This window comes from Spodoptera frugiperda, chromosome 20 (assembly GCF_023101765.2).
Source record: "Spodoptera frugiperda isolate SF20-4 chromosome 20, AGI-APGP_CSIRO_Sfru_2.0, whole genome shotgun sequence".
Classification (NCBI taxonomy): Eukaryota; Metazoa; Arthropoda; class Insecta; order Lepidoptera; family Noctuidae; genus Spodoptera; species Spodoptera frugiperda.
In genome coordinates this window covers 11,576,371-11,602,598 of record NC_064231.1, presented here as the reverse complement: position 1 = coordinate 11,602,598, position 26,228 = coordinate 11,576,371, and the positions used below count along the sequence as shown (strand labels likewise).

General features: G+C 36.3%; 2 protein-coding genes across 2 annotated transcripts in view; both read right to left on the bottom strand.

The window, feature by feature from the left end:
* The window catches only part of LOC118282090 (proton-coupled folate transporter-like), a 21,409-nt gene extending 18,614 nt beyond the window's left edge, over window positions 1-2,795 (bottom strand). The window contains exons 1-2 of the mRNA XM_035603008.2: window positions 1,181-2,795; window positions 291-450 (exon numbers count right to left, since the gene is read on the bottom strand). Of these exons, the coding sequence (XP_035458901.2) occupies window positions 291-450; window positions 1,181-1,993 (973 nt within the window). The 5' untranslated portion in view covers window positions 1,994-2,795. The remainder of the gene's footprint in view (window positions 1-290; window positions 451-1,180) is intronic.
* Window positions 2,414-26,228, bottom strand: LOC118282098 (proton-coupled folate transporter-like). Its single transcript, XM_035603019.2, has 7 exons — window positions 25,081-26,228; window positions 21,657-21,816; window positions 21,171-21,272; window positions 20,736-20,873; window positions 20,312-20,395; window positions 17,359-17,515; window positions 2,414-2,599 (listed from the first exon to the last, which is right to left on the bottom strand). Exons 1-7 carry the CDS (start codon window positions 25,873-25,875, stop codon window positions 2,527-2,529), a joined length of 1,509 nt encoding a protein of 502 aa, XP_035458912.2. The 5' UTR covers window positions 25,876-26,228; the 3' UTR covers window positions 2,414-2,526.

Genomic DNA, 26,228 nt, shown 5'->3' with positions numbered 1-26,228 from the left:
TTCATAAGTTAAAGTTCCAGGTCTGGGTGTTATGTAAAATCGTACCTACGCATACGTACTACTGCAAGCGAACTACTGCAAGCGAACTACCTACACATGAACACACGAGAAAATTCTAGACTCCTATTCTAGACGTTAAAAAATCTCTTGAAAGTAACTGACTTACAACATCACCTTATCAATGGAAACTGTTATAGACATGTGTAAAATTCTATAGTTAATACTAAATATCTTAAACACATACATACTATGCTCATCAATATAATATAAAAATAAGTTTGTATACATACCCCACATAGGTCCAAAAGTTAGGCACACGACAGTCAGGATCAGGCATATTCGTAATCTCCTGTTATTCGGTCCCTTCTTGAATGCTATTTCTATGGTATGCTTAAGACTTTGGAAGTCAAAGAACTCTAAGAAAAAGCCGCTGCAGCCTGTTCGTTTGACCTAAAAATTATTACGTTCATGTAGCATTTGCTTAGTATAATATAATAAAATAAAAATTGTAAGGCCCAATAACACCCCTTCCCAATCCCCGATTCCCCAACAACCGTTAAATTCCTAACCCCCAAAAGGCTGACAACGCACTTGTAACGCCTTTGGTGTTTCAAGTGTCCATGAGCGACAGCAATTGCTTACCATCAGAGATCCAGCTGCTCGTTTACCAGCTAATTCCATAAAAAAATAATTGTACAGAAAACGTTAGTTGAACAGGGATGACACGGTCTATGATAATTAAAAATCTGTTTAGTTCGTCAGTTAGGTAATGATATAATATTAGACAATGTTTTTTTGTTTATCGTATAAGATAATAATACTTCGAATACGACGAATAAAAATTTAGGAGCGGAAGCAAATACGTCATTTCTACGAAAATAGGAAAATCCGTGTCTAATATTTTAAAACAAGCTACAAGACGAACATTAAAATAAAAATTGTCATATACTTTATTCTCTCTAGTTAAGATATGTAGTGGTAACTTTTTTATATGCTAGTGTATGATGTACAATAATGATAATACTTGTAATTAGTTTCCTTGAATTAATAATTAATAGAAAATAATATAATCGTTTATCGTAGTAGGTACCACGAAGCTGTTGTTTATATTAATACAGCTATAACTAAGCTGTTTAATAACTAATATTAGATGAGTAAAGTAAATAGATATAACACAAACCTTGTCTTTATTCTCCAGCCAAGTATGGTCATCTATTACGAACAATACGTAACAGAAATTGATAAATTGCAGGAACGCTGATACTGAGAACACCCCATAATATCCGAGAAACCGAAGCAAGATCCCACTTAGTCCCATCCCGATTGGAAAACCCACTGTCATACATAAGTTCAAAATTCCGATTCGGAAAGTCCTTGTGTCCTTAGAAGTAATATCTCCTAGGTAGCTGAAAGTACCTAGGAACATTGTGTACCAGCCTCCAGTCAGTGCTGGGAACATTACCTCCATAAGAACAGTCCATTCCACTGGGATCTCGTAAAAGAAATACGTGTTTATCATATTCAACATACACGTCATGAACTCCCCAAAGATTGGCATTAGCATGCAGATCTTACGCTTCCCTGTTTTGTCGCTCCACGCGCCTATGAAGAGCATCAACAATGTAGGCACCGCTGTGTGAACCACACTCCTCCATGCTAGAACTGAAGCTATTAGTTTCTGTACTTCTTCCTCTTCGTATGTGTAATTCGCTCGTTTCCTAAGTCTAAGTGCGGTACATGCCTCGTCTCCGAAGTCTAGGTTGACCCTGCATGCTTTCTCCAAATTCAAATTTTGCGTCGCCAACATACCCAGCACACTCGGCGCCACAAACAGTATTAGAACCGGTTCTACCGTTATATTCGATTTGATATATTTTAACTTCTCCATAAAGGTCATGTTTTGGACAACATTCTTTGCCTCAGTTTTAAGAGGTAACTCCTCTGTCGTCTCATCGCGTGGCATTTTATCACCAGATTTATCTGTGTTGCTCATTTTGATAGATTTCTTATTAAACTTTTTTTAAAATTTTAAATTAAATCAATACTCACTGGAGATTGAAATATGGAACAAGGAACATATACCTCGTCCGAGATCCCAGTAAAGCTCCAAAGTTGGGTCACATTGTTGTTATATTGGACATCCTCACAGCACCAAGATAAATACCGTATAATATTGAATTACTGGTAAGCCGCCGACGTTAGGACGTCGCTCGCGACCTATTGTTCGGCTGTAAGTAAACACTCTTATGTTGCCATATCAGTCTTTAATGCGTCCACAAACACACCGAGAAATCGAAAATAAACTTAACACGTTGCTGAACTCAAACAAGTCGGCGATCCTTCGCGGACTGTCACTGCTGTTATATTAAAACATCCGATTGTTTCTCGTTAAAAAAATGAATAAAACCCACTATGAAACTCGACAGGATTTTATTAAACAATCACACTTATTCAACACTGTAATAATGTCCAATAACACTTTCACTAATAAAATAAATGCGTTAAGTCCGTCGGTCACCGCGGCCACTACACGTCTTTATTCACGTTCTCCATCTCCTCAACTTGTTTGTTGTCTTCCCTTTGTTCGAAATACATCCATCTGAAATGAATGAATGGACTATTATCGGTGGAAGAGGAAAATATATATAGTAGTAGAGACTTGAGTACACTCGCGACGAGTGTTAGGATCGATTGTAAAATGATGTAATGGACAATTCGGACGGCGCGTTTAATATTGTTGTGATATCGTGTACAGTCGCGGCGAGAATGTTTTGCACTGAGGCCTGTTTGTGATGTTTGGTGTATTTCGTTTCCTTGTTACGTCTAGAGCCGGTGAAAAACTCTATTCAGATGGCACGCATAAAAAGTTGTTTTTTGTTCGTGTTCTATAGAACCAAAACATAATGAATTGATGGGTAAGTTTGGTTCTACTTGCCTTATAATAAAGTCTAATTTCGTATAGTCTGTTTATTTTTAAGTGCCTATTACTTGGTTAACATCACGTTGCAACTATAAAACTCTGATTAATTTAACTAGTGAATTCGAATAAAAAGTTTTGCTAATTTTAAAAGGAGATTATAATTAAAATTTAACAGAAAAGTTACATTTGATTGAGAGGTCAAGAGCCGGCTATCAGAGTATATCAATATTAGGAATCTCGATTTTCAATTTATTAAACTCAGTAAGTTGTGTAAAAATATATATCTACCTATCCAAAGGCATTGCACCTCAATAACTAAAGATATTAAAATATCAAAACAATATGTCCAAGGAATTCCATAGTCTATACAAGTTTCTTGTTTTATTACTTAAATAGACAAGTACGATGCTAGGCTTTCTCTATTCTGATAGTAATTTTGGTAAAGTTTGGCCCTAACTTCGGCATAATTAGTTCTGTAATGGCCACAGATGTCTATAAATAGAGCAAGGGTACAGTTTAATGTCGATACTCTCTTGTACTGGACTTTATAGAGGTTTTGTCCTACGTAAAGTTCTCGTAAAATTTGTTGTTCATAAAATTATCCTATACACTGTCGCGTTAAAGAGGTTTGAGTGACTAATATTGTGAAATTACTTAAGATATTATTAAAGACTTTATCCTTTCTAAATGTTTAGAGGTAAAACACATGTTTTTCCTTGTATTTAATGATGAGAAATTTGCCAACGTCATGCCATGTCACGTAAAATTGAAGGTTTTTACATATTATTATGGTGATGGAGACATTACAGTTAGCGATTAAAAAAATATTGTGTATCAATGCTATATCTTTTGTGTACTGGAAGGGTTACGGTAAATAATGATTATGAAAAATTAATTCCTTGACTTTTTTTCCAATGACTTAAGAATAACGAATTAGAAATCAGTGTCAATTTTTCGTTTCTTCAAATAATTCAAATATTCCAAATTTAAAACTGCGTACACAAATGCAACCTTAAAATTAAACTCAACATTAAATAACGAATGACTTTTGACCATTCGATAAACGAAGTCATTTTAAAAATAAAAAAAGTCTATTTATAAATCAAATAATAGTGTTTGACGTTCGTACCAAGTTATGCTTGAGTGACGGTACCAGTCTCCGACTGATCTGTTTACAGAGAAGTCTTAAACTGTGCAGACGAAAAAAAACGAGTCACTATAGTATAGACGTCACTGATCAGTAAATACTGGTTTGTAGTCAGTAAGATTTTGAGATATAAGTTTTTAAACTGACATGGTCACTAACACTATCATTAGAACTTGAGATGGGATATTTACCATGTTTATTTATGTCTATGAGTTTCCGATATTTCGGCACTGTTGCAAATGCCATGATCACGGATGAATTGATGGACATGATCGGAAACTCATAGACACAAATAAACATGGTAAATATACCGTCTCAAGTTCTAATGATAGCAAGATTTGAGTTACTTAAAATGCTACTATTATGCTACTACGCTAGTGTTTTGTAACTTATAATATTAAAATAAAATATATATTATAAGAATAAAATCAAATCGTATTCTTTAATTGTTCGAAACCGATACGGTTTTTAAATTATACTCTATTTATGTTAAAATTGACGTCATCATTTATATAATTTGGAACAATAATTATAAAAAAAAATGTTTATTTTCTACGTTACTGAACACTCACTACCTACTGAGTTCCTGTCAGTAGAATTATTATAAATCATAATTATAGTCTATTTTGCTTACATAGTTGCTCAAGTGTTGTGCGTTTATGGCACGTGTCATAACTTAACATAATATAATTGTATATATTTTAATAAATTGTCTCTATAAAAAATACTACGCAAATGTAAACTAAGCTACTTACTAATATTTTATAAGGAATAATTCGAATTATGAATATCATGACGTCATATTTTTTTTATTAAACTTGAATTGTTCACGTAGGTTCATTAATAAAATGTAAAATAATTTTATGTACACATTTACACAAATATGGTTTTAAAATAATTTTCCAAACAAATATTATTACAATTGATTTAATTTTATTTAATTTTCTGCGCGACTGTACCTATAATGAGAATGATACCACTTAAAATAATCCTTTGAAGGAAGTAACTAATTGACTTGTTGTCTATTAGTTATCTAAAGCTAACTATACAGTCATTACTAATGCATTTCTTAGTATAAATTGATTAACTTTTAAGAATATCTATTTGAACATCCACGAGTATTTGAACTATCTATATTACATCCGTTAGGCCTTGAATTGAAAATGTATTTTTTCACAAACAAACAGAATTTAACACAATATTCTAGTACTATCTTAATGATATGATTCACATTAGGTTACATAACATCGTATCTCTAGACACCAAAATTAGCAGGAAGTATAGAAAATACGTTGAATTTTATTTTTTCGCGAAATAAAAACCTGTTTTAAAGCTACAGATAGATTAAAAAATATGTGCAAATAACTGTCTAAAGTCGTGGTGGCTTGGAGGTTTAAGACGCCCGTTTCTTATGCATTAGAGTGCAGGTTCAAAACATACCAACTATTGTGATTTTTTTCGAGTTATAAGTATGCACTTTCTAAGACTATTTAGACACCACTGACAAACGGCGAAGGAAAACATTGTGGGGAAACTTGGGCTTATAATTTCTAATTGTAAGTTTTAAACCACTAATCCGCATTGAACAAGCATGGTGATAATATTCATTCCTTCTCTGTGCGAGAAGAGGCCTTTGGTCACTTATAGGCTGATGATGTGTTATGTGAACCGTCTATCTGCCGTACTCAGAGTCATTTAACACCTCCTCAGTAATGATTTTGTTCCGAAAACAATTGCTAAGAACCGAATTAATTTAGCATTAAATGTCTCTGAGTGCTGCTGTAAGAGTTTCTGGGGTAAATATTTTTATTTTAATAATGTTTTTTTTAATGTAGCACAATATACTGATTAAAAAAAACATGTTAGCGAGAGACGATAAATAATATTAAAATTTTAATAGAATAGATAAATTCGTAGAATTTATTGAAAGGTTCTCTGTAATGCGTAAATGTATTTTAATATAATAAATAATTTTGCAATTCTTCTTGGAAAAATATTCATTGGGTAGGTTTATGTAGTTATATTTATAAAGTTTAATATAATTTTATAATATTTTTGACCGCACGATTGGCGCGGTGGCTGGGCAAATGTCGGTCGGGTGTCAAACAACGTGTAGCGGGATCGGTTCCCACACAGCAACATATTGTGTGATCCACTAATTATTGTTTCGGGTCTGGGTCTCATGTGTATATGAAATTATATGTTTGTAAACACACTCACGGTACAGCAGAAAACCCTAGTGTAGGGTAAAGTTTAAAAGAAAGATTGATTGTATAAATAATATTATTGAATAGAGTCATAATATAATCATTATATAATTTTCTTAAACTAATATCACCTTGTTTATTATTGGGTAGGGATTTATGTTCTACAATGAGCTGTGTTTCATTATACCTTTACTAATATGTTAAATAATATTATATTTTCAACTGATATCATTATACATAGCAGTAATAATCAACTAGACGAACCAATTAAAAATGGTTGTGACATACGGACGGACGGACGGACAGACAGACAGACATGACGAATTTATAAGGTTCCGTTTTTTTGCCATTTGGCTACGGAACCCTAAAAGGTGAACTAAAAAATCACGGTTTACCCACGTACACGTGTGACGTCACTGCGTCTGCTTTTGCTGCTTATAATGAAGAGTCCCTCTGTGACTCGAAACTAGTAGAGCTTTTCTCTATAAATGTTTTTTTAGTTAATTTGGTAGATATACCTCACGATAGTTTATTTATTTCACTCTTTATGCACATAAATGTGTATACAAGGTGGGTTTAATGCCGTAGGCATTTTCTACCAGCCAAACCTTTGGGTGAAGATAGATAGATCGATTTATAAAAACAACTACAGGACATATTATAATATCAAAAGGTTCAAATAAAAATGGTCTTTCTATTCATTCATGGCCACCCACGTGATTTTGTTGTCTTAACAATGAGTGCTCATTAAGTAAATACTTAAACAAGATAATTAATCAGTTCGAGATTAAGTCTGAGTCGACTAAATATTAGTATTATTAATGTTTGCCCCCAATCGTATAAGTATAAAGTCAATAGAACGATTACCTAATGATAATGTACAATTACTTAAAAGATAGGTACAATAAGGCCTACTGTCCTCAATTGACGAATGCATGCAACCTACAAATGTCTATACGCGGATAACGATATGAAAACGACAGTGGCTCCTATGGTTTATCATTGAGATGGGGCCCAGTAGGGCTGATGCCTGATCCGGAGCTGCGGACTACCTAACGGGTTTACCGGGGCTCCGGTTCGAAAAGCAGGAGTAAGAACGGGGTGGTTTTTAGTCAGTAAGAGTCTGACACTCCCTCTTGCCTCGCCCAAGGCGAGAGAAGTCATTGGTTAATTTTTATCCCTCAAAAGAAAAAAATGGTTTATCATTTGTTAAGCAAATGAATCGCTAATATGTAATTACGTATGTATGTATGCGCTTAACTACTAAACGTCTGCACCAAATTAGATATATTTTTTACTATTCGTTATCATTAGAACAAGATTAGTATAAAAGAAAAATTAGACAAATTAACCGTCTTTTTTATGGTTAGCAGCAATTTATGTATTTAAAAGAAATAAAGAAATAATAATCGTGGTTCAAGGACTATTTATTACCTACATGAGTTGAGCCGGGGACATTAGTTATGTACATTTTTTTAGGTGGTCGTGGTGACCCGGAGTTTAAACAATTAAAGTATTTATTTGTGAAACATAGGATACATTATAGGTTGTAGCGTATGCTGCTATACATGAAGAGATTCTGCTATGTTTTGCTTTGGAAAGCGTACAAAATTTAAGGCCGAGTCATCTGTGTATTTTTATGTATACATAGTATGTTATACTCTATTTTAAACCAGCCAACCATGAACATGATCAGATATGATATATGATTGCAGAATGAAGGTCACAAACTGAAATCCTAACCTCATTTTTTGTCACCAAAATTTTAATTTTTAATGTCACCTTCGTTTGTACTAGGTATTCAATACGTATCTTTATATATATAATTCTTCTGTAAGTGTGTATGTCACTGAACTTCTCTTAAACAACTGGACCGATTTTGATGATTTTTTTTGTGTGTGTTCAAGGGGATCTGAGAATGGTTTAGATTCACAATTTTGTCCGCTGGACAATGTTTTTTTAATTAATTTTTAATTTATTAGTAGTTGTTGATTTTGGAATGTTTTACATTGGATCCGACAGACGGCGCTACCATCGCAGTGTCAAATATTAATGACGCTAGACATTGTCATAATATTTGAATAATAATTTTCATCAAAATGGTCCAGAATGTTTTAGCTTATTAAAAAAAGTTTAAAATTTTCATATTAAAGACGTGTAGACAGGACAACGTCTGTCGGGTCCGCTAGTATTATATATATATGTTAGCGATGGTTTGAACAATAATTCTGATTAGTCACCGAATTCTTAAAATTGTAGGTAGCCTAACTCCGATCTCAAATAAAACCTACAAGACATAAATCACTTTATTTCGTGGAAGAGTTTAATTTTGAAGACTGGCCAAATAAGATTATGATTTTTGAAATTCCCTGTACCGTTATCCCTATTGTGTTGGAAAGATTGTTTTTCTGGTTTGTAAACACAACCTATATTTATTATAATGTAGAACTGGTCGCTATAAAAAAAAAAAAAAAAAAGTTAACTGTCATTTTTGACAGCCGGCATTCTTACTTAGTCTATGCTCGTATCTCTTGTATAAAAGTTTCTATAATCGGTTGAAGAACAATTAAATCTGCTGAAATATCCACAATATTTTTCATTTACCACGTTAATTTCCAACATGGTAGCAGAGCGTGGTTGGTAAAAGTGAAAAATACTCATATTTTGGTAAGATTCATCATACTTGGAATAATTACCGGCACAACGCAACGTGGCCCGGCATTCAAGAAAAGATGGCTTCAACGGCGATTGCGTTCGGGCAAACCGGCATTGAGAAACTGAAAGGTGCAGAAAACTATTCCACGTGGAAGTTTACAATGCGCATGTTGCTTATCCACGAGGAATTATGGAATTGCGTGGAAGCAGAACCCAGCGAAGATGGCGACAAGAAAAAGTTGACAAAGCGTTGGCGCGCATTGCGCTTTCCGTGACACCGGCTGTAATTCCATATATTCGTACAGCGAAGAGTGCACATGAAGCGTGGAAAATACTGCAAAAAGCCTACGAGGGACGTGGCCTGAGCAGAAGGCTAGGTTTACTGCGTAGCCTCTTCAGTACTAAGCTGTCGGAGAATAGTTCAATGGAAGTCTACTTGAACAAAATAAAAGAAATTTCACATCAACTCCATGAAATTGAATCGCCACTGGACGACGAATTCGTTGCAGTCATCATGCTGAGTGGGCTCACAGATGACTACGACCCACTGATCATGGCGATTGAGCATTCAACTTCCAAACTCTCTACGGAAATCATCTCACAAAAATTACTTCAGGAAACCCAAAGACGGGAAGAAAAATCTGAAGAAACAGCACTCATCACACAGAAGCAACCTAAGTGTTACGGTTGCGGTGCCAAGGGACATATAATAAGGAACTGTCCGAAGAAAAAAGGACCAGCCAAAGTACAAAACCAAGAGAATGACCCACCGACCCAGAGAAATCCAGTGAAGAAGTCAGCGAGGAACAAAAAGACCCTTCTGACGGCTCTCTCGGTGAAAGTGAATAGTGATGTGTGGTACATAGACTCTGGAGCGACAAATCATATGTGTAATAGTGAAAAAGTGATGAAGTGCAACCGTAGTAAATCCGTAGATGTAAGCATAGCAAACGGTGAAAGGTTAACAACAGCGGGCTTAGGGGAAGTGCAGATTAAATTGAAAGACTGCGTAAGGACAATAAGTGATACTTATTATGTACCTAATTTAAGTACTAACCTGTTGTCTGTCAGTGCTATGACCAAAAAGGGATATGTTGTCACTTTTGATAGTAATTCATGTACTATTTGCGACAATGATGAAATTTTAGCTACTGGTACGCAAGTCAATGGTATGTATCAGCTTGATACCGTGTCAGACAGCGGCTGTTCTGTGGAACAGGAGTGTTCTATGATGGCATCAGCAGCAGTGGATTTATCATCCCAGGAGTTGTGGCACAGACGTCTCGGCCACCTGAATTCCAGAAATATGCAACTACTTCAAAAAGGTATGGCAAATGGCATTTCTTTTAACACTTCTAATTTTCAGCAGTGTGTTGCATGTGTAGAAGGGAAGCAGAGTAAGCTTCCTTTTCCCAAAAGGTCGTGTAGTAGAGCTACAGAGGTACTTGGTTTGGTTCATACAGACCTTTGTGGTCCCATGCAACAGTCATCTCTAGGTGGTGCTAAATATTTTCTCAGTTTCATTGATGATTACACAAGGAAGCAGTTTATTTATTTTTTGAAATCGAAAGATGAGACTTTTGAATATTTCAAACAATTTAAAGCCCTTGTCGAAAATGAAACAGGAAAGAAATTAAAAGTACTCAGAAGTGATAGAGGCGGAGAATATATGAGTTCTAAGTTTCAGGAATACGTCAAGACATGTGGAATCAAGCATCAGAAAACGATACCAGACTGTCCACAACAGAATGGCGTTGCAGAACGCGCCAACAGGACCGTTATGGAGAAGGCTAGATGTCTTCTGCGAGATGCTGGACTCGGAATGAAATTCTGGGCTGAGGCGGTCAACACAGCAGTTTACCTAAAGAACAGAAGTCCTACGAAAGCTGTTGCTGGAGTAACCCCTGAAGAGAAATGGACTAGTAAAAAGGTAAATCTAAACCATTTAAGAATTTTTGGTTGTGTTGCATATTCTATTGTGAAGAATAGAAGAAAACTTGATTCTAAAAGTAAACCATACATATTTGTGGGTTACAATGAAGAGTCCAAGGGATACCGATTAATTGATCCTGATAATCCCATAAAATGTGTCAATTCTCGTAATGTCGTATTTTTAGAAAATAAATTCTGTAACAAAAAATGTCACATGATGAAAATGTTGATCAGCATACAATTGTTGACTTCAACAATCTGAATTCAGATGAAATTCAGCAATCAGAGTCATCCAGTGTGAGTTCTGATGTTTCTGATGACATGAGATTATCACAGAATGAGCAAAGAGTCAGCACATACACAATAAATGACTCTGAGAGCGAAGACCTAAGTGATGAAACAGAGAATTGTTCGGATGAAACTTATATTCCAGGTGAAGACTCAATAGCTGAGGCGGAGCAGTCAGAAACCTCCTATGAAGCAGCTCCTGAGTCTCCCCTGCAGGCTAATTTTGTGGGACCGGTCGACAGTAACCCTGATGAACCTCAGACTGCAACCGAGGCGCTGAATGGACCAGATTCAGACAGCTGGCGCAGGGCAATGACTGATGAGTATGACTCATTTATTAAAAATAAATGTTGGACTCTGACAAAACGTGACCCAAGCCATAAGCCCGTTCAATGCAAATGGATTTTTAAAAAGAAGTATGGTGCTGATGGTGAGCTATTGAAATTTAAAACTCGTTTGGTTGCAAAAGGGTATACACAGAAATATGGGATAGATTACCAAGATACCTTTTCACCGGTTGTGCGATACTCAACAATCAGGATGCTGCTTGCAATGGCGGCAGAGTATAACTTAGACATAGAACACCTGGATGTAAAAACAGCTTTCCTAAATGGAGACCTGGAAGAAACAGTATACATGGAGCAGCCAGAATGTTTCAAGGTCAAAGGGAGTGAAGAAATGGTATATAAGCTGAATAAGGCTGTTTATGGCCTTAAACAGGCATCCAAATCATGGTATGACAAGATTACCAAGGTTCTATGTAACAAGTTGAAGTTTAAACGCTTGACTTCTGAGCCCTGTGTTTACTCTAAGAGTGAAAATGGATTGATGATGATCATAGCATTGTATGTAGACGATCTGATTATATTTTCCTCCCCGAATTTCCCAGGGAAAGATAATATAAAGAAAGAATTGCAGGATGAGTTTGACATCACTGATCTTGGGCCAGCTAAGCTTATAATTGGAATGAAGTTGATGAGGAAAGGTGATAAAATTTACCTCAATCAATCAAACTACATACAGAAGATATTGAAGAAGTTTCGAATGGAGGATTGTAACGCTATTGCGACACCCATGGAGACAGGATTGAAACTTGCCAAGGAACCTAAACAAGAAGGAACCTACGACTACAGAGGTTTGATAGGTTCGCTAATGTATGTGGCAGTTTGCACAAGGCCTGATATAAGTCATGCAGTCGGCTATCTCAGCCAATTCAACGATTGCTTCGGCGAAAGTCACTGGAAGGCTGCCAAAAGAATCCTACGATATTTGAAAGGTACAATTAACTTTAATCTTGTTTTTTCTAAAACAGGCATGAACATTTCAGCTTATGCTGATGCGGACTGGGCGTCAGACAACATAGACCGTAAGTCCTACACAGGCTTTGTTTTCACTGTTGGTGAGTCTGTCGTCGCTTGGGAGAGTCGTAAGCAACGCACTGTTGCTCTATCTAGTACCGAGGCAGAGTACATGGCGTTGTCAGACACATGTAAGGAAGCTCTTTTCATTAGACAGTTCATATTCGAAATATTTGGTACCAAGCCTAAAATCACGATTTATAATGATAATCAATCAGCTATAAAACTGTGTAAAAACTTTATATTTCATTCTAGAACAAAGCACATTGACATACGTCATCATTTTATTAAGGAGATTGTAACTAAAGGTATTGTTGAAATTAAATACTTGTCAACTATAGTTATGTTAGCGGATGTACTAACCAAAGCACTTTGTAAAGAGAAACATAACAAGTTTGTAAGCCAGATGCTAACTGTAATTTAAGTTCCTTTTGTTGGTTTTATAACTGAATATATTTTCTTTTGAGTTTGTTTTAATTGATAAAACTGTAACATATGAGAATGTATCTCAGTCCGAGTGTTATGTTTTATGCAAGTCTTAACTGTGTAACTTATATGTAATACTGATGTTAGATGTATATTAATTGGTGAGATGTGAACCATGGTTAGGAAATATGCCTTTGTTGTTTTTCTTTTATATTGTGAAATGTAGTTCAGCTTGTGTTTAAGGGCCAGTGTTGGAAAGATTGTTTTTCTGGTTTGTAAACACAACCTATATTTATTATAATGTAGAACTGGTCGCTATAAAAAAAAAAAAAAAAAAAGTTAACTGTCATTTTTGACAGCCGGCATTCTTACTTAGTCTATGCTCGTATCTCTTGTATAAAAGTTTCTATAATCGGTTGAAGAACAATTAAATCTGCTGAAATATCCACAATATTTTTCATTTACCACGTTAATTTCCAACATATTGTACCCTTAGTACGAGTTTGTTTTATGTTTAACTAGAGCATGTTCGGCGCTCTGATTGGTTGGTTTATTCTAGTCGGCCAATCAGAGCGCCGAACGCGCTCTCGTAAAACGTCTGATGTTTGTAAGCATCTTCGATATTTTTTCCATAAAAGTACCTAATACGGTTTTACCTACAACATAATATTTGCGAACACTGTGGGAATTACCAATAACAATGACTAGGATTTTTATGTATTTTTCCATAGGCCAGCATTAATCTCATGTAGGTTCAAAGTACCAAAAATACTATAACCAAAATGAATGTTGATACCACTTTTAATTAAAAATAGTATTTATGTCAAGTGTACTAAGGACGAAATTTGTATCACAATATTGTAGTACCACGGTGTATGATCGAATTTATCTTTGCAAAAATCTTTGAGTAAATATTAATTTAATCTTAATAGGTCCTAAAGAAACAATAGTAGAAAAACCAGATTAACCTAATTCAATTGCAAATAAGTATATTAGTCAAAATGTACACATATGAATTGGGGACTGACTCAATTTTTTTTTCTACTGGTTCAGTCTAATTGATATAAGTTTTTAAACTGACATGGTCACTAACACTATTATTAGAACTTATTACGGGATATTTACCATGTTTATTTAATTTGGCGAGTTTCCGATATTTCGGCACTGTTGCAAGCGCCATGATCACGGATTAACTGGAGTAAATGCGGGTGGGTGTTCACGAGCAGACAAATCGGTCTACCCGCTTTCTCGTTCGTTTCTTGCTGACATCACTAACACCACTACCATTGTCACTTGTAACTCGGTTTAACTCTCGACACACAAAACTCACTGTGTCCGCTCGCGAACTTTTTTCTTTCTTGGCACTTTTTCGGGTTTTACACAGTTGGACCACTGGATTCCAAGCCCTCGACAGTTGAAACCCATCCTCCCGGTTGAAGTTTTTGTACTTGGTTATCTCAATCGCTTCTCTTACCAGTCTAGGTATATAGTGGCGTTCTGTCGAGATAACTTGTGGGTTATGTAACTCAATCCAGTGGTTTGATCCAGCCTCCAAGATGTGTTGAGCTATAGCGGATTTTTGTGCGTCGTTGTTTTTCACCGCTCTGATATGCTCAGAAATTCTACAAGCCACAGTACGCTTAGTCTGACCGATATATGATTTGCCACAGCTACAGTCCACTTTATAGACACCAGGTCTTTCTAGAGGGAAGCTATCCTTCGGCGAGCGCAGCATCTGGGAAACTTTCCGGAAAGGAGTGAAGACAGTCTTTATGGCATATTTGTGGAGAATGTTTGCAACCTTATCTGTCACTCCCTTCACATATGGCATAAATGCTGGTTGCCTCTCAACCTCGCACCTCCGATGTCTATTAGTGGGTTTCTTCTTGTGCTTTGCAATCCTATATCCGTTACTCCGCAGCACCTTCATCACATGTGTCAGCTCCTCCTGTAGATGTTCCTCGTCGCATAAATCATATGCGCGGTTGGTGAGTGAGGTGACTACAGAGTTTAGTTGTCTGGGATGGTGGTGAGAATCAGCTTGTAAATATCGGTCAGTGTGAGTCGATTTCCTGTAAACCGAGTGTCCTAGAGAGCCGTCAGCACGAACCAAAATCTTCACGTCCAGAAATGGCAATGTCCTCTCATTTTCCAACTCGTAAGTGAAGTTAATTTTCGCATGTATGTTGTTTAGATGTGCCAAGCATACTTTCACCTCTTGTTCGCCCCCCTCTATGATACAGAAAACGTCATCGACATACCTCTTCCACAGCTTTATAGATGTGGTGGCAGTGGAGATAGCCAACTGTTCGAAATGTTCCATCCAAATGTTGGCCACCACCGGAGCCACTGGACTGCCCATTGCCACACCATCAATCTGTATGTAGTACTGACCCTGGTATACAAAGTAACTGGTACACAAGCAATGATGAAGCAGCTTAACATACTCGAGAGGGATGTTGTTCTCTTGCAATCTCAACTTCACCACTTCCATGCAGTCTGCCACCGGAACATTTGTGAACAACGACTCAACATCAAAACTAACCAATAGATCGTTAGGTCGAAGTTTGATGGACTGCAGTATGTCAATAAAATGCCTCGAGTCCTTCACATATGATGTCGAACGTCAACAGTGCCGAAATATCGGAAACTCGCCAAATTAAACATGGTAAATATCCCGTAATAAGTTCTAATAATAGTATCAGTCTAATTGGCATATATTTTTACGCATTATTATGAAATGTGTCAAAATACATATAAAGAGCTGTAAAAGTATCTACCACGGCTTTAATGGGAGGTAGTTGTATTTGAAGATTACAATAGTAAATATAAATGATTGATTATGAGTATTTTTTTCTTTCATACTAAAAAGTACGTGTGCGTTAGTTAAGAAAGAGCTATCTCTTTCCCTGTCTCTGTCGCTTCGTCAATGAAAACATTTGCTATCAATTTTATTGTTTTCATTGACGAAGCGACACATCGTGCGTATTTGTGAATCACTTCATGCAGAGTAGATTCAATGCTATTTTAACTTCTTTATGTTGTCAAATTGAATTAATAATTAATTGAATAATTAATTAATTGAATAAAGAAATTTCTTCACTATTCTAATCTTCAAACACAACAGATACTCCCATCAAAGCTGCGGCAAATAATTTTAGGACACCTTATATAGTGCATAGTTAACCAAACAATTACTTCAGCAGACAATGTACCAGGATCTTAGTCCACTACCATACTTACATACTATAATGCTGTATAAAATTCTGTCCGAGATTCACGTGTCATATGATCACGTGTACTTGCAATCTCTGATCACAAATAACGTGACACTAAACAAAAAAAGTCGTTTCTTCTTGTACTGCTAAGCGAGTTCAACAGTCGTGCGTTTTTTGAGTTAGTTATTGATCAAGTACCTGTCAGTTTTAAAAAGGCGTGACTATGGTTTTAGAATTTTTTATGGTCTATTCAGCTTAGATAGGATTTTTATTGATTGAGTAGGACATTTTGTATGATGTTTATATTAAAATTAAATCTCTAGTAAATAAATTTAGACTAAATTTATCATCTATGGGCCTATAAGTAGCCCCTGCTGACCAAAGACCTCTTCTCACACGGAGAAAGTTTGGGCATTAATCACCACGCTTTCTCTAGGCGGGTTGGCGATTTCAAACTTAGAAACTATAAGCCTAGGTTTCATTCAGGAAGGACACATTGGTATTTGTCGTTGGTAGGTTTCAAACCCGTACTCTCATACAAGAAAAGCGAGCGTCTTAAACTGTATATAATATTGTCAAACTATCCTTTCTCAATCTTGATAGCAAATACTCGTCAGATTGTGATGATTCACGTATCATACAATATCACTAAAGGCGGCAGATGAAAATAATATCCCATAGTAGAGCAACTAGATGAAATGACAATTTGACACTTATTATCGACAGACTATAATATAAAACTCTAATAATGAAATGGATTTTATTATTATTTAAACGGATATATTTAGCTTGCCTCGTTAGTTTGTTTGGGTCAAACTTAGTAATTGACAATATTACCTCCTTCCTGACGACAGATCTATCTAATATTTGGTATAAACTTTTATTCTTGATGACCACACATAATAAAAGCGTTGGAGAAAAAACATATTTGTTGGTATGTATCTAACGAACAGACGGATCACCGGTATCTTTAGTACAAGTTTGCTGTACGTTTAAATCGAAAAGAGAGCCCGTTCGGCGCTCTTATTGGTTGGTTTATTCGAGCCGGCCAATCAGCGCTGAATATGAAGATTATGGCAAAATTCTCTCTTAAAAGGCTAGTCTTTATTCAGCACTGGTCATTTTTCATCGACCTTCAACAATTTACTGCTGAGAAAAGGACTCTTCTCCATTGATGATAATGGTTAAGTAAAAATGATAGGCTTACCCGAAAATAGCCACAGCAGGTACAGTCATAGCCGCTCCGAGCAGGAACACAGCGCCTGGTAACACCGTCAGGGTCGCCATGTATACTCTGGAGTAGAGAGGACCGTAGACCAACGGCATCATCGCCTCAGCCAGACCGAAGAGAGAGTTCACTTTACCTGGAAGTAATTTGATATGTTAATGACTTAGGAAATAACCATATTAACTGCCGCACTCAGAAACATTTAATGATAACTTAAACTATTCCTTAGTTACGATTTTCTATAGAAACAATTGTTAAGGACTGGGTTAAGTAACCATTAAATGACTCTGAGGTCACGGCGGTTAGAAATATTTATGTTAAGATGCAAATTTTGATGTGACGCCATCGTTTCTGTAAGTATAGACAGCATTCTTTTTTATAAAAGAAGCATACCAAATAAAATAATAGTATGGAATTTAAAAATAATGGGTTTCTTCTCTGAAGCTGTCGATAGCGGAATAAAGAACCTCTATAGTAGAATGGACGAATGAAAAAAAAAGAAAGAAATGGAGAAATTGGAATGACTTTTAAAAATTTCATTCCAATTTCGCAAAATAAAAACAAAAAAGTCTGTTCCAAATTCACAAACATTACTTCGTTCCAATTTCGTTTTCAACGCCGAAAAACTCACAAACAGCCATCAAGCTCGAGTTTTTGATACAATTCACACACATGGAAATCGTGTACCTATAATAACCCAATTAGGTACTTGGACTTTTGAAATGAATCCTCTTTAAGTTAAAGCTAAGTTAAGGTCAAGTGGGATTGTACAGACAAGCGCATGTCAACCTACACTTTTCATTCAACTTTTTTATTCGATTTTCAACTTTATCCCTTTGATATAAAGTCGAAAATCGGGTGAAATAAATTACAGATTGGGGTAGCTCGATCTGCTGGTTGCCTGTACTTAATGACATGATCCCTCCCTTGACTCCTATATTCAATGTTAAGTTCCGTCACGTTAAGTTTAATTGGATAAAGTTTACATTTATTTTAGGTCAACTAAGAGTTAGTGAGATTTGGTTAGGTAAACTAGAAAAGCGGATTTAGTAGAGATTGCTACTCAAAGCTCTTATAATTTTGTTATTCATAAAGTTTTCTACAACTAAAAGTTACCAAGAGATCCAGGTACTAGGCTAGTAGTTGGCATTTCCACACTAGATCCTACTATCCTACTAGTATTATAAATGCGAAAGTTTGTGAGTATAGATGTTTGTTACTCTTTCACGTCACAACAGCTGAAGTGACCGGGTTTTAAATTTAGAACAGGGGTAGATTATGGTCTGGAATAACACATAGGCTTTTATCCCACAGAAACGCGAGTGAAACCGCAAGTACTACATGTAATAAAGAGTAAAAAAAACATTTGTGGTTTGCTTGTATTGACTAAGCTGGTGACTGATTTTACAGTTACCATTAGGAAGTATACATTCAGACAACAACAAAGGCTACTTAGTATGCTGTCATTCCAACAGGATTGGGTTCTACATGAAAAATAAAATTGTTCTTTAAATTCTGCACGGGCAAAATCGTAGGCATAATGCTGGTGTATGTAAAAATAAATTAATACCTCATAAATTCAGTAAATAAAACTACTTCCTTACCTACATCATTTACGTAGGTAAGTAAATAAAATATTTAAATATTTTATATAAAACGTGAGTCACGGAATAAACATTTTTATTTAAACTCATTGTGAATCGTGATCCATTACGTACGTAGGTATGGAATCTCCTATTACTCAAACATATGATTACAATGACCGCTGTATCGTAGTATTTGTGACTTTCCTTAAATGTCACCTAATTTGCTATGGTACATGTCAATTCGCACGTAGCGTTTTAATTATCTTTGTTGATGAATCAATACAAAACAAACAAATAACTATCTCCGACCACAGTAAGTGCGGGTCTGTGGACGATGAGTAAGTAGCTCGCCGCCCGACCAGAATCAGAGCCGTGCGTACGGCGCGTCGCGTTCTGCGTGAGCCTCAAACAGCCATCAGACCACAACAGATGGGACCCAGTTGAGCTGATGCCTGATCCGGATTTGCGGACTACCTAGCGGGTTCACCAGGGCTCCGGCTTGAAAAGCAGGAGTGGTTGTGAGTCTAACATATGAGTCTGACCCTCTCTCTCGCCTCGCCCAAGTCAGGAGAAGACATAGGATGATTTTCCCTCATTAAAAAAAGAAAAGCCATATAGGAGTTGGACCCTACCCCAATGGAAGATAGACGAGACGACATGTCTGTATTTCCGAAAATGTAAATGTGTTAATATCTTTAATAACCTATTCATATAGCTCAATTCACTAAGGTGGAGCGGTCCAGAAACACTAGTTTCTGAACAGTTTAAAGTGTTATTGCCAAATCAAGTATGTATCAAAACATGAATTAAATATTTTATCTGGGAATAGAGGACTAACAGTTTAACTCCCACGTACAACCACGTGGAACTAAAGGTCAGGAAGTCTAAGAAAATGTAACGACAAACCATTGATACGAAACAAAAATACACGAATGAGGAAAATGGAATGGAAATTATGTAATTATAGATTGACCTATCAATAAGGACAATATGGATAGTTTAATATGAGCCAGAAATAAAATAGGTTAAGTTAATATTATAAGTAATGTATGTAGGAGATTTTGTCGGGATGCAAGTACTGCGAGGCGAACTTATTAATGCTGTTAATTCCTGTTTAATTATGTTTTAGTCATGTATGTAAGTTGCTTTAATTGGTTGTCTACCGTTGTAACTTTTGAATTAAATAAATGAAATACAAATATGATTGAAGGTACAGAGGTATGTAAGGATCGTAGACGATAGAGCGTTCTAGATAAAGTTTTCTATTATATTATTGAACAAAGGTGATGATGGTGTATATTTGAGTGTAAAATATTATAGTAGAGCGTTTATAAACGCTTACTTACCTAATTCCTCACTGTTCACAAGTTTTGAGGCGATGGAGCGCATCGCAATGAACGATGTCCCGTTGAAGATTTCTACTAAAGGCGCTGTAACAATAAACGTGAATTATAAACATGAACATTTTACAACGTCACTCCTCTTATCCGCTAAGGGGTGGGTAGATGTGCACCTGCACATTACGGCACGTATATGGCAATAGGCTCACCTCTTATTACATGGGACAACGCAATTGGTGAAAAGTGGGTGTATGTGGGCATTTTTTGGGAGTTATTTGTTCACATGAATATAAATATCCATAAATTGATGTTTTTTAAGTAATGTTAATGATACTAATGTATATAATAATGTGAGTGATACTAAATTTAGCTTAAAACATGACACAAAATCCAGTTTTGGAAAGACAAATAATAGTCTTTAGGTCCTTACCAATATAAATCTCGGTGGTGGTGGTAGCGAAGGCGAATATGAAAGAGGCGAGGATCTTGCTGGTGCACGAAATGATGCCGACCACGGTGTCATCCAACTTCATGAAGTCACTGAAGATGCTGATGGAGAATAGTGTACCTGAGGACAAATTAATTTTGTATTATTGTAATGTTATGGGCTGATTTAATGATTGGCTTGATATGGCTTGATATATAGATAGATAGCCATTGTGGGTTTTGAAACAACCAAGATTTAGATAAGTATTTTTATAATAGCTATCGTGAGACATTTTGAGACGAGTTTTAATTAATTTAGATAAGTACTCGGTATGATGATGTTTATGAAGGAAAACACGTAATGTTTATCCACAATTAATTTTATTACAAGATATAAATGCAAATTTCTCGTCAATTAGAATATTTATAGCCAACTTACCCACTAAGTTGGTGATGATGCTGTAGGTACAGAACATGCTGAACTGCACTTCGTCCCAGTTGAATCTGTACCTCATGAACAGGTACAGCACGTTCATTTCACCTGCAGATAAACCCCATAAATGTGTGTTTTTTTTTTATTTATACGTTGATCTACACTAGGATTTTCTCCTGTGTCGTAGGTGCGTTTACAAACATTAAAGTTCACATACACATGAAACTCAGACCCGAAACAACAATAAGTGGATCACACAAAGAGTTATTCCGTGCGGGAATCGAACCCGCTACAGGTTGCGAGGCAGCCGGTTGCCCAGCCACCGCCCCAACCGTGCAGTCAAACAAAACCAAATGTTGAATCTTTATAGATGAAATGGAAATCCATTTTATGTTTAGTTGGCCAGTATAAACTTTAGGCTAATTTAAAGGTAACCATGTAGGTATCAAATATAATGTATAATAGTTACTGCTGAGTATTTAAGTAACTCACCATGCAACGGTCCAAAAATAACGCAGACCACGACAATCAGCAGAGAGACCCTGAGTCTCCTTCGTCGGGGACCTGTCCTGAAGGCGACAGTCAATGTCTCCCGGACGTGACGGGCGTCGAAGAACGAACACACCCATGCTTTGCATCCCACAGGTTGTTCCTGGAAATAGATATAATGAGAGGAACCGACCCACGCTTCGTTGTTTGTATACAAGATGGCGCGTGGGCGACCACCGAAAGAACACTTGATATTTGTTCTAGTAGAGGTAAACTATAAATGGAAGGTGTGATCTTTTGAATTCCTTGAAGACACAAACGGTGTTGTTTTTTGTTTATTGTATTGAAATAGAAATAGAAATGTCTTATTGAATTCTTTGCTATTTTCGGAATTTACTGACAAGAAATGTGGAAAGTAGTTTTTTTGTGAATACTTAACGAAGTACCTGTAGCTGCTATTTTAAGATCTAAAAACTTTGCCTTAAAATAGGTTCTTATGACTAGGCTCGAAATAGTCAAATGATATTATAGCGAGTGTGAACTACCAAGTTGTCTCGTAAAGGTACTCAATAATAATTAATCATTCGGAAAGTTGTACGGTTGTGTAGTATGACCATTGAATTTCTGGAATGACTCTTGTAAAAATATTTGACAAATTTTTTTATATCATTAGGTACTAAATACAAGTTGTCGAATCATAAATGAAATATTACCCTTTAAACATGCTCATTACAAAGCAAGATTTCAGTAATTTGTAAATTCAAATCCTTCTAATTGGATCCTATGCAATTTTAAATATGTGTCAGTTTTCATTGAAATATGTTAGTTCGTCAGTATGTTAATATGTTAAACTGCCATTTGGTCTAGTTAAAATAGTTCTGCTGAATATTTCGAAAATAACTTTAAATGTTTAACAACTCACTTTTTGCATATAAATTGGTCGTACTCAAATAATTTATGTCTGCCACTTTATGCACATTTTCTAGATAGTTTAATTTTTATGCAATTGCGTTTTTTATGGTTTGTGGGTGTTATTGATGTTTATTGAAATAATAAAATTAGTAGTAGTAAGAGCCTAAAATCCTTATGTAGACAAATATTTGAATGGACATAAACACAATTCCACCTGTGAACCCCAAGCACTGGCTTACAGTCTAGTCTGACGGTGAACTGATGGCATAACCACAAAAATATTTTTTTTATTCCGAAAAGTATTTTTCACCTTCAGTGAAAAAACATTTTCCTTTATTTTTCCAAGAAAAAAAATAATTAAAAAAATAAACACCCAAAAATGATTGCCACGTGCTACATCGGTATTGGTGACCTTGACAAGTGATGACTCAACTGCTCTATTGGCGGGCCCTAACCAATTGAAATTTCGGTTTCCCTTTCTGCCTAATGACATGTGGTGTCTCCTGTTTGTATCAATATTCGCGTGTTTGTAAACGTTTCCTTATTATATGACATAGTACTATGCTTGTTTTTTCCTGACCGGATAAACAATCGTATACTTTTGAATGTTTTTGTGGGATTGGAGACAAACGAGCACTATCAATGGCGCCCATTGACATGGCAACAACAAAAGAATTTAAAAAGGACCTATACCTACCTATCTTTACTTCAATGTCTTGATTCGGTTTTTTTATCGTTTGTATACAAGCAGGTTATCCTACCTGTCATTTGTTTGACTGACTTGGCCCTGATGTCTGGTAACTTGGAAATTGTCGTTTGTATACAAACAGGTTATCCTGCCTGCCATTTTTAAGCTGACTTGAGGGTCAAGTGACTTGGCTTCATTAAGTCCTACCCTTTTGCTTACATGTTTGAGGCGATATTTCGTATTATTTAAGTCCAAAGAGTACACGGTCGATAATCTGTTTATGTTTCCAAAAGAATACTAAATTCAGGATTTGAAATAATCTATCTATCTTACACTTAAGTACATGAGATTATGGCTATAAATACGCTGTATATAAAGAACTAACCATTATAAGTGAGACAATACATAGTTTCCTACGCTGCAGATTGCGTGTAGGAAGGCAATCAGCCAGTGCAGACTTATATCTTCCTTGAATAGATATCAGGGCTAAATAAATAAACACTGAAATGATTTCCACACTCATATATGGAAATACTGGTTACAAGGTTTTATATGGAAGCACAGTTATAATGATAAATACGGCGTAATATTGGCGAGTACATTACTCAGAGGCTGGTTAAATAGCAGTTTCAAAGATTAAGACTTCAAATTCTTTAGTTGGTAATGATATCCACAAATTGGTGGGATTTTGAATACCTATTGTAAGCAGAAGACGGATAATGATGACGGTTAAGGTCTTAAATACAAAAGTTTTGTAGTTTTTTTTTCAAATACCGAAATTGCAAATGGATTCGTACAAAAAAAATTGGTTCACATGCAAGTATTACTAAACCTTATATTACAAAAGAATAAACAAATTATCACGCCTGATTAACATCCTAGCCAAAACCATATTTTTGTTGAACACACACGTGTAGTTGGTTTTCAAATAAGCTTTAATAAACAAAGAGACTCCGTGATGCAGTCGCCAGACTTCCCTGGACGCTTATAGCACAAAGATAAAATTTAATTTCACATAAATTAATTATAAAGCGAAGCGAATTTAATTTACCCCCGGCCGGGACGAACGAGCGAATAAGTGCAATTTCAGGTTTCAAACAAAATCCCGCAATAATCCCCACTTTATTTTCGTGTTCTCTTTAGCATACGAAATGCATTCAGATTGTGTTTACAGCATTTTTGATGGGCCTCTGCCAAGGGACAGATTCACAAAAAAAAAACAATTTAAAACTTCAAAAAGAAGATGCAATCAAAAGTTTGAACGATAAAAACAACAAAAACATACATTTGCTAAAGTCTATCAAATTTTTCGTACTCCATGTACCTACATATATCTATTTACAAAGAAAATCGTTAAATTGTTGAGAAAAAATAACGACAAAATTTATATGTTTTTCATAAAGTTCGACCCGACGTGACTGTTATCATCAATCACTTTGAAAAAAAAAAAACTATTAAAAACGTTCTGTAAAACGTTTTGTATCACGCAATGGGTTTTATATTTAGCGAGTATGGATTCGAGGGATATAAATCCAAGTCGACACCTATGCGAGCCTCGCGTAAAATCGCTGATTGCGTTACGATGTCCCCCTTCGTTCGAATTTGCGTAGTGGGCGCGCAGCAATTTATCACTTAGACATAGGACTAACCAGGCTGTCGAGCTACTCTGCAAATGATGTATGGCCTCAACGCGCCTTATCAGAACACATACCGATACTCCATTAACCCTAGACTTTGACCTACCATCTTTCAATTTTAACAAGCATTTTTATCCCCATAATCCTTATAAAAGTAGCAAATAACAATTTTATTTCACGGAATACTTACTCTTTGTCTGTCTGATGATATGATCGGATCCTTCAATCGTATGTATCCATATATCAAACTCGTCAGATACAGACAGTTCGATATTAAAAATATGCCGTAGTAACCGATCTGTTGCAGCAGAATGCCACTCAGGGACATGCCTATAGGTATACCGAGGGACATGCACAAATTGGCCACTCCTACTCTGAATGTTCTCATTTCTTTTGTGGTTACATCACCAATGTAGCTGAATACACCGACGCACACTGTTATCCATCCTCCGGTTAGTGACGGAAACAGATCAGAGAGGGCCGTTATTTCCAGAGGTAATTCGTAGAAGAAATATGTGTTTAGAATGAAACTCGTGCAACACAACACTTCCCCTACGATAGGCAACAGTATGCATGCCTTCCGCTTCCCCGTCTTGTCGCTCCACGAACCGACAAACAACACTAAAATACAAGGGAACGCAGTTTGGACGATATTTTTCCACGCTTGCACTGACGCGGTCAACTTCTGGACTTCAGATTCCTCTAATGTATAGTTCTCTGTTTGTCGCCTATTGAGCGCGGAACACACTTCGTCAGAGTACCCTAAATTAACCCTACACGCTTTTTCCAAATTCAAATTCTGCACTGCAAGTCCTGAGAATACGTTGGACATGATATAACAAGCTATGATAGGTTCGACGGTTATATTCGACCGAATCTGCATGAGTTTCTCCTTAACTCCCGTTCTCTTGGCTTTGGGTTCATCCTTCAGCGGTACCTCGACGCCAGTCGCCGGCTTCTCAGCCGCTGCGGTTATCCCATTCATGATGTCCAATTTGTGAGTTCACTAAAGTTCAATCAATCATCGTTACAGGAATGCTTTGGCTTGGGACGTGAAGATTCCCACGAGGAATGTTATCGTTGCACACGGGCAGCACTGCGTTCATGGTTCACATAACATTACACATCACTTCATAACAATCACTCGGTATTCACTGATTCTGGTCCAGAGCAATCCACTAACGGTGCGATAGTGTCGGCCCGCCGAGCAGACTGAAGGATCCTCTTGTCTTAAGAGTTGATTGGACGGATACGCGTTCGAGTGGTGTCATTAGAGGCAATTGGCCGGGCGTAGTGTCGGCTCACGGCGGCAGAGTGGCCCGTAGCCCGCAGGACTGC

Coding starts and splice junctions, on each gene's coding strand:
- LOC118282098 (XM_035603019.2), bottom strand. CDS start 25,875: ATGAATGGGATAACCGCAGCGGCTGAGAAGCCGGCGACTGGCGTCGAG. Junction 21,817..25,080: donor TATCATCAGACAGACAAAGA/GTAAGTATTCCG, acceptor ATCTATTTCCAG/GAACAACCTGTGGGATGCAA. Junction 2,600..17,358: donor CCTGCTGTGGCTATTTTCGG/GTAAGCCTATCA, acceptor CATTCATTTCAG/ATGGATGTATTTCGAACAAA.